The sequence below is a fragment of the Alligator sinensis genome, unplaced genomic scaffold (assembly GCF_000455745.1).
Source record: "Alligator sinensis unplaced genomic scaffold, ASM45574v1 scaffold1146_1, whole genome shotgun sequence".
In the NCBI taxonomy this organism is placed as follows: Eukaryota; Metazoa; Chordata; order Crocodylia; family Alligatoridae; genus Alligator; species Alligator sinensis.
Window position 1 is genome coordinate 559,231 of NW_005842696.1, and position 8,762 is coordinate 567,992.

General features: G+C 40.0%; 1 protein-coding gene across 2 annotated transcripts in view; it reads right to left on the reverse strand.

The window, feature by feature from the left end:
* Positions 1-297: 297 nt before the first annotated feature.
* The window catches only part of LOC102378644, a 133,758-nt gene continuing 125,293 nt past the window's right edge, over positions 298-8,762 (reverse strand). For both annotated transcript variants that reach the window (XM_014524893.2, XM_025216020.1), the window contains exons 19-20: positions 5,536-5,626; positions 298-3,856 (exon numbers count right to left, since the gene is read on the reverse strand). In XM_014524893.2, the coding sequence (XP_014380379.1) occupies positions 3,782-3,856; positions 5,536-5,626 (166 nt within the window). In that variant the 3' untranslated portion in view covers positions 298-3,781. The remainder of the gene's footprint in view (positions 3,857-5,535; positions 5,627-8,762) is intronic.

Below are 8,762 nucleotides of genomic sequence, written 5' to 3' on the forward strand. Positions count from 1 at the left end.
AAGAAAACTTCATTCACACAAAAATCACATTAAAACATATTAAAAATGGATTTAAGTTAAACCAATGCAAAGTGTTATGCGCACACATATTTTGGTTTGAAACATTATTTTAAATCAATTAGAAATTGTAATATTTTAATATAATATATTATATATTATAATATAATGTAATTTTAATATTAATATTTAATAATATTTTATTTTAAGATTGGATTATTTCCATTTAAATCAATTAGAAATTGATTTAAATGGAAATAATCCAATCTTAAAATAAAATAAGAGTAAGTGTACAGATATTTCCACTGCTTTAATGAAAAGAGCTTACCAGTTTCCACTTCTCATTTAACCACAGCCTCAAGCATGAGAAAGTGCCCAACAATTTCTTTACATGTTAATGTGTGGTTACAGAAACCTGCTGCAAAACTGGGCAGTTCTGGGTTTTCTACTCTGAGGATGCAATTCTCACAAACACAAAGGCAGTTTACCCCATGACACAATACAGCCCCAAGGTTTTAAAAAAAATTGTTGAGGAAGTGTTTGAAAACCAATGAAGTGAAAAAATCTTGAATTTGGGAGTGAAAGTAAAGCCTCTGCTGCCAGTGCAGAAAGTAAAACTTTCTCTAACACCCCACTGCACAAAAAACCTTGTTTCTTAAAACAAGGATAAGTGTTAAGGAAAATCCTGAACTGCACTGTCCAAACTCAACAATTTGAGAAACACTCCCATTCCACCATTTTGGCTCTGAGTATATTGTACAAAAATTATTATGTTTTTGGCTGAATAGTCCTTATTGCTTGACAGTAAAGCCTTCCTCCATTGTTCAGAATAGCTGAGCTACTTGGATTTACAAGAAGTCTGCTCTGCAAGTCACTCAGATAAGTTATTTAACAAACAAATAACAAGTATCATCCTAAGTACCAGAGGTCATTTATTTCTTTCCCCAAGCAAACTGTGTTTGCAATAACTTAGTGTCCATTCTAGATGAAGAATTAAATACAGTTTTAATAACTGTTTCAAATCAGTCTGCATTGTTAGATAAGTGCAAATTGATTCATTTAATTATGTTAAGGAAAATAAAGTCTTTTGGATATGAGTAATCTTCAGTTACATCCCCAAAGGAGAGTTCAGTGTTTTGAAAATAAATAAGGCTACTTGCTGAAACCCGGTACTTTACAAACAAAATGAAAAGAAACCCCTGAATAAAAGTCATCCTTGTCAAGGATGGTTTTGTTGTGTTGAAAGGAGCAGGAACACCATCAGAGATAAGAGATATGCACTCCTGTCCATCCCCCTATCCAAACAACTTGAATACTGTATGGAATAATTCTTGAATAAACTGTGCCTCTTTTGAATAGCTGTGTATGTTCATGGCTCTCTGTCAACAGGGATGAATATGTTCATACTATTTTGTCTTACAATTATTATGTTTTAACCAACAACAGTGAAAGAGTTTAGTAGGATCATGTGAGATAAAACCTAAGGGGAAAAGAAACAGCATAAACATTTAGAAAATGTAAATAACCCCCCATAATTATAAGTTCAAAACCACTTTAAAACTCAATTCTAATTTGAAAATATACTAAAAGAAAGTAAATATTAAACACATTTATCCTTTTTAAAAGTTTACTTTTCATATCAAAGTAGTTGCAGATGCACTTACACAATTGTTTAAAACAGCAGATGAATAAGTTGCATGTGTTTGGCAGAGCCATGATTAACATGACAAAACATGTCTATTTAAAGTATTAAAATAAGGTCCTGGGGCAACTCTCTAGGTGGTCTAAATCAGTATAACTCCACTGATTTTAACAGAGTGACACCATTCACTCCAGCTGAGGATTTGGCCAATGGTCCTTCTCATCCTGCTCTGTCTACTATTCCATGAATTTTAAAAAATTTGGCTGTTAGATACCTCTTAATATGCTTTCAAACTACTAATTACAATTATTTAACACTTTTCTAAGACAAAATAAATGTAAACAATTTAAGTGCTGGGCACTGATTTTTCTTCAAAAAGTTATTTTGACTTCAGCATGTTTTTGTCTATGACAATCCTATAACTTTCTTTTTTGTCATGAAACCCAGACTTAAAAGTGATGTGCAGATAATATTACGTCCAAAAATATTAAATTACTAGCTGACACACTCTTTCGTATGTTTTCTTCTTGTATCTTCCTGCCTAGGTCACAAGTGAAAATAATGTGTGTTTAAATCATGGCCCCATTCAGTTGAATGGGAGATTCTTTTTTGTCATCGCCTGTGACATCAACATATCACCAACAATATTCTCAAAGTAGTCAAGTTCAAAACCTCAAAACAAACTGGAACAATTTAACATACAGTGCTGCTATTGCTAAACTAGCACATAATTAGCAGTAATATTACAGAGCGGGGCTGAGCTGCACTGGCAGGGATTTTTGATTGCATTTACATGACACCTACCCATATCATTATGGGTTCATCAGTATTGGTAACACCTCATTTTTCAGCATTAGCCAACTACAGCAATATGTTATTTTCTGAAGAACAGGATAACACATTTCTGAATAAAAAACACCTACATATTTTCCACTAAGATCTTGTGTTAATGTAAAGATTTACTTGTCTTTGTGGCAGGAGATGCAGACAATTATTGGGCCTGAATTTCCACTATGTTGATTGCCACAGGGAACTTGATACACTCTGCCTAGTACCAACCTCGATAAAGAACAGGTCACCCTATGCACTGTCTTAACTTTTACCAGCTGGACATGGTCCCCATGGAAAGTGATGATGGCTGGAGTACAGTGCATAGACATGGCTCTTTCCTCCCCCCAGCATGCTTTTCCCTTGTAGGGTTGGGGAAGGGCAATGCAAGAGACTTCTCAACTGGCTGAATGCCTGCTGGGGACTCCCTAACACAAGGGGAATTTTCAGTAATGATAGATGATAGGGATGGATTTCACCACCTCGGTTGTACACCAGTATCTTAAATGAGACAAAATGGGGCAGAAAAATCTAACTTAGCATTTCAAAATAGCTTCATGCCAAGAAGTGTATTACTTTGGGGCTCTTCAACTGATGGAGTATTGTCAACAAGGATACTAGAGGTAAAAAATACTTGCCTTTTTTCTATCACTGCAGATAACCTTGCAGTTACAGTGGTCACCTTTAACAGTTAATATTGACTGTTAGTCTCTATGTGGTGATAACAAGGAAACTGCAGTTAATTACTGCCCTAAGTATAAAGCAAAACTGATCTCTGATACCATAGTGTGGCAGTTGTTTGTGAATGCTGACCTTCTGATGAGGAGCACCCAGTTATCTACTTGCTCCAATGTCATAAGGGATATCTATTGCAGGTTCACAGGGTAGAATGAAGGTATGCATGACGATGGTGGGCTGGGGTAGCTGACAGTATTCAGTATCATTCCTCTTAATTATCAAGGAAAGATCTAAAGGAAGAGAATAAGAAGAACTGGAAGGGAAGGAAGTTTTCATTTTGGAAAAGCAAATATTTGGTTATCTCAGTAAAATATGTTATTTTTGTAATTTGATTAATTACATCTTACAGGAAATAAATTAACTCTTCATCCAATGCACTAACTAGACAGGAAATGTTAATCGGTCACAAAGCCATTTGTCTGGTATTACTCAAAACGTTCACTTATCTGTACTGTATATTTAAGTCTGTGAGAGATAACTGTCACCACTGCTTTCTTTTGTGTCTTTTTTTAACTTGTGAAGCTAGTGTTTATGTATTCAGTCAAAGTTTTTGAAAATGAATGTACTCCATAATTGTTACTCTATCAGTGACTTTAAATCTGGAACATTTTTTATCTGAAAATCCAGTAGCATCTGCCCAAATGCCTTGCCCTGTAGAGAGAATTAAAAAAGGTTTTATTATCATGTGATACATACGAAGAAAAGAACATTTTTATGTATTCACATCTCAACAAACTACTTTGCAAAACTACCTTGACTTTTTTTATTAGAAATATTGTTTAAACAAACAAGATCTCTCTTCTGCACTATACAACATCCCTGAACTTTGGGGTATTCACAGTCTGGATCTTAATTTTGCAGGCTGAGTGAATATCTAATTAGAAGAATAATATCTGACACACACTTTGGTTTGTCCTCTCTCTCTCTCTCTCTCTCTCTCTCTCTCTCTCTCTCTCTCTCTCCCCGTTTAGCTTTGTTACTATTACACAGTCTTCTAAATCAAGATTTTTTTACTTGAAGTTGAGATTTGCAACAATTTAAGCTTCAGTAGACTAAACTGAGATTTTTCCAGTTGATTTATTTATTGGCTACTGCATATCAGAGTTCAGTGAGCTTGGCATTATAGTTTCTTTATTTGGCACAGAATTTCTGCCATACTGTTTTTACTGAAGAGCATCCTGTTCTGTTAATAATCCTGTCAATTTCTGTGAGATTACTTGTGCAACAAGGCATTTCTCAGCCTAAGAATGACTGACTTGGGCTCTTAATATCACATGTACTGTTGTGGTCTTCTGCTCAGTTTAAGAAATGTTTCTGATATGTCATTTAATCTCTGGAATTTTGGTTTTCAGAGGGGGTGATTTTTTTTCTTTTTTGCATCCAAATAACACAAAACCAATCCACACATGAGTCAGCCTTATTTCTACCATCTGGATCATATTTGCAGAATGATAAAGTGGAATATAATATCAAAACTGTAGATTTGAATTTGGTTTATAGGATTTGACTAGCTCTTAGCAAAATGTTATCCCAGTTGCCTAAAAAAGTTTTTTAGGGTCAGTAAAGCAGAAGGCCACAGGGGCACTGGGAGACAGGTGGAGAACAAAAAGAGAATGTCTTGCAGTAGCTGCAGGTTGGTTTTCCATGTGTTCCCCATCAGGTTCACAAGAAGGTAGGACTCCTCCACTCACAGCCTGATTAGTCAACCTCTTGTGACTATCAAATACCCCAAGAATGCTAGTAATAACGTCTGGATCCTGCAGAGTTATGTAGTGGGAGTTAGGAGACTAACAGTGCCTCTACCTTCATCTCAACTGTATTGCACTAGTCAGAATTAAGCTCTATGGAGGAAGATCCTTAAATGATATGAATTCATATGCAGTTCCATGGAAGTCAAAGGAATTGTATTAAAGAAATATATGACCATCTGAGGTTTCGATCATCTTATACAGCAATATACTCATAAAAAATAGTTGTCTAGCAAAGACTTACTCTCCAAAAATATGACAGAATTTTTTCTGTGAGTTCACTGATATGGAAAAAACAGAGCTAATACACCACAAGGCCAGTTTCATCATTCATAAAGCTTTCAAATTCACCTTAGTGTATAAATGTCAATTTTTTTCCAGCAAAGTCTCATTTTGCACTGTAGTGCACTGCTCAGTTTCCAAACTTACAAAAAATCAACTTGACATACTTATCTGAAATTAAAAAGCAGCTACAAAAACAAAGGCAGAAGATTATTTCTCCATCTCAGTAGTTGGTTAAAGAGTCTATACAGTCAGTAGTCATAAAAAATAACTATATCAAATCAATGCTTAGATACATGCCTGTGGGTCACTTCTTAAAGATGCAATACCACCACCACCAAGGGAATTCTTCAGAACAAAATTTAATCCATTTATTCCTGGTAACTCATATCTGTAAAGGTAAGAGAATTACATGTTTGTTTACAGCAGATACAGATTATTTGTTTTGTACAGAAGTAACATCAAGTGAAACGCAGCATGCGTTATGATTATGTAAGGACTGTGATGTTATACAAAATGCAAAACTGGTGGAAATGAAAAAGAAAACAAATGTTAAATGTAAAAACCTGATTGATAATGTTAAGTTAAAATTAAAAAATAGATTGTTTTCTCATAAGGAAGAAACAGCTGTATCCGTTTCACAGGCAAATTACCAAGTCAATCCTGGGGAAACTCTTTGAGAAGATCATCAAGGAGCACATTTGTGATGGGCCGGCATCAGAAATGATGCTCAGGGGCAATCAGCATGGATTTATTAGGGGGAGATCATGTCAGACCAACCTGATTGCCTTTTATGATCAGGTCACAAAGGCCATGGACGCAGGTGTCGCGGTGGATGTAGTCTTTCTGGACTTCAGCAAGGCCTTTGACACCGTCTCTCACCCCATCCTAATTAATAAACTAGGCGACTGTGGCATAGATGCCTACACAGTCAGATGGATTGCAGATTGGCTGAAGGGTCGCACTCAGAGGGTGGTGGTGGATGGATCATACTCGACTTGGGGGGAGGTGGGTAGTGGAGTCCCCCAGGGCTCGGTCCTGGGGCCTGCGCTGTTCAATTTCTTCATCAGCGATCTTGATGCTGGGGTGGAAAGCAACCTGTTTAAATTCGCTGATGACACCAAAATTTGGGGGGAGGTGAGCACGCTAGCAGGGAGAGAGAGATTGCAGAAGGATCTGGATAGGTTACAGGGGTGGGCAAACAGGAACAGGATGTGTTTCAATACGGACAAGTGCAGGGTGCTGCACTTGGGTAGTAGGAACCAGCAGCACACTTATACGATGGGGAACTCCCTACTTGAGAGCACGGAGGCGGAAAGGGATCTTGGTGTCATTATTGACTCCAAGATGAACATGGGCCGACAATGCGAGGTCATGGTTGGCAGGGCTAACCGGACCTTGTCGTGCATCCACAGGTGCATCTCGAGTAGAGCCAGGGAGGTGATCCTCCCCCTCTATGCGACGCTGGTCAGGCCGCAGCTGGAGTATTGTGTCCAGTTCTGTGCGCCCCATTTCAGGAGGGATGTGGACAACATGGAGAGGGTCCAGAGGAGGGCCACCCGCATGATCCGGGGACAACAGGGCAGACCCTACAGTGAGAGACTGCGGGACCTGAACCTATTCAGCCTCCACAAGAGAAGGCTGAGGGGGGACCTGGTGACCGTCTATAAACTCACTAGGGGGAACCAGAAGGGTTTGGGGGAGACGCTGTTTCCCCTAGCCCCCGCTGGCATAACAAGGAGTAATGGGCACAAGTTGATGGAGAGGAGGTACAGATTGGACATCCGAAAAAACTACTTCACAGTTAGGGCGGCTAGGAGCTGGAACCAACTTCCAAGGGAGGTGGTGCTGGCCCCTACCCTGGGGGTCTTTAAGAAGAGGCTGGATGCCTACCTGGCTGGACTCATCTGAGTCCCGTTTTTGTTTTTAGGGTTTTTTGTTGTTCTCCCGCCCTGGCGGGGGGTCGGGCTAGAAGATCTATTAGGTCCCTTCCGACCCTAAAACTATGAAACTATGAAACTATAAGTTTTAGCTTGGGAACCAAATCTGAACAAAGGGTTTATAATGGGTAAAGACTTTTAAATGTTTCATGGTCTGTTACTTAAAATATTCTATAGATTCTTTTAAGTTTCTGAATTTTCTGTGGTTAATCCTGGCTGTCATCCAATCAGCAATTGATATGCTGTCAGTTACTGAGAACTAACTGTACAATGAGGGTGTTTGTACACATGACACCATTACCATGTACGCGTGATGAAAATGTCACTTTGTGTGGCTTAATGGAGTCACGCTGTACACGTGCAGGAGTTTGGGGGTTTTTTAATGAGTTTGCATTGTTTACTAAACTACATCCTGACGTGATGCATTGCAGCTACTAGTCAGCTCACCTCTGGCTGCAGGAGAGGCGGGCAGGCTCTGCAGAAAAAAAAGGATCGGACCCCTCACCACTTCTGCCTTCAGCAGGCACCTCTGGTGTCCCCACTATAAAGCACTGGTTTCAACTGCTAGATCTACAACATACCTATGTTTATCTTTCCTTGCAGTGCTTATCACTAATTTATCTGCTTTCTCAAATTCTCCTGCAATTGTTTTCCTGTATTTTGTTGGTCTTGGCATTCAGGATTTTTTCCTTAGTGCTTCCTTTCCTCAGTGAGGTGTCATGTTTTTTCGCTTCACCAGTTCTTGTTCTGTTTCCATTTAGCTGTGCCTGTTACAGCTTGAATCGAATTTTCTGAGCACTGTATATTTTTCTTCAGATCCACTTTGTATCTCACATTCTTCTGCCTTTGGGTGCATACAAATGACAGGAAGGCACTTATGATCATGCTGTAACTTTTGCACTTTACACAAAGTGCTAAAAGTTACAATGCGATTGAACATAACAGCTATTTGGCATGTGTGTTGGGGGGCGGCTCACTGGAGAAGGCCAGGAGGCAGGGGGAGCTGTTGCATGCCTCCCAGTGTGCTCTGCAGGCTCAGGGAGCTGCCAGAAACTCCTGAGAGCAGCCAAAGGGCTAGCCATAGCCAAGCAGTTTGCCTTCCCCAGGGTTGTGGCTGGCTCTGTCCCCAGACCATCAGTGACAGCCTCTCAATCCAGCCTCCTACCTCTGGCCAGCTGAGAGCTACAGCCTGGCCAAGGGGAAGGTAGGAAGGATGATGTCCTTACCTGCAGTGCCCCTGGGATCAGGGGAGCTGGCAGCCCGGCTAAGCGCAATGCAGGGGGAAGGCTCCCTCCTGCTTGCTCTCTGATCCCATAGGCTGCAGTGGCCTATGGTCCTAGGGGGAACAAACAGGGGGGAGAGACCCCTCTCCCCTACAACACACCCAGCTGGACTGCCAGCTCCCCCAGTCCCAGGGGCACTGCAGGCAGAGACACCATTGCTTCTTCCATCACCCTGGCCAGGCTGTGACTCTAAACTGGCCAGAGGTAGGAAACAGAGCTGGGATTCATAGATTCATAGATGTTGGGGTCGGAAGGGACCTCAATAGATCATCGAGTCCAACCCCCTGCATAGGCAGGAAAGAGT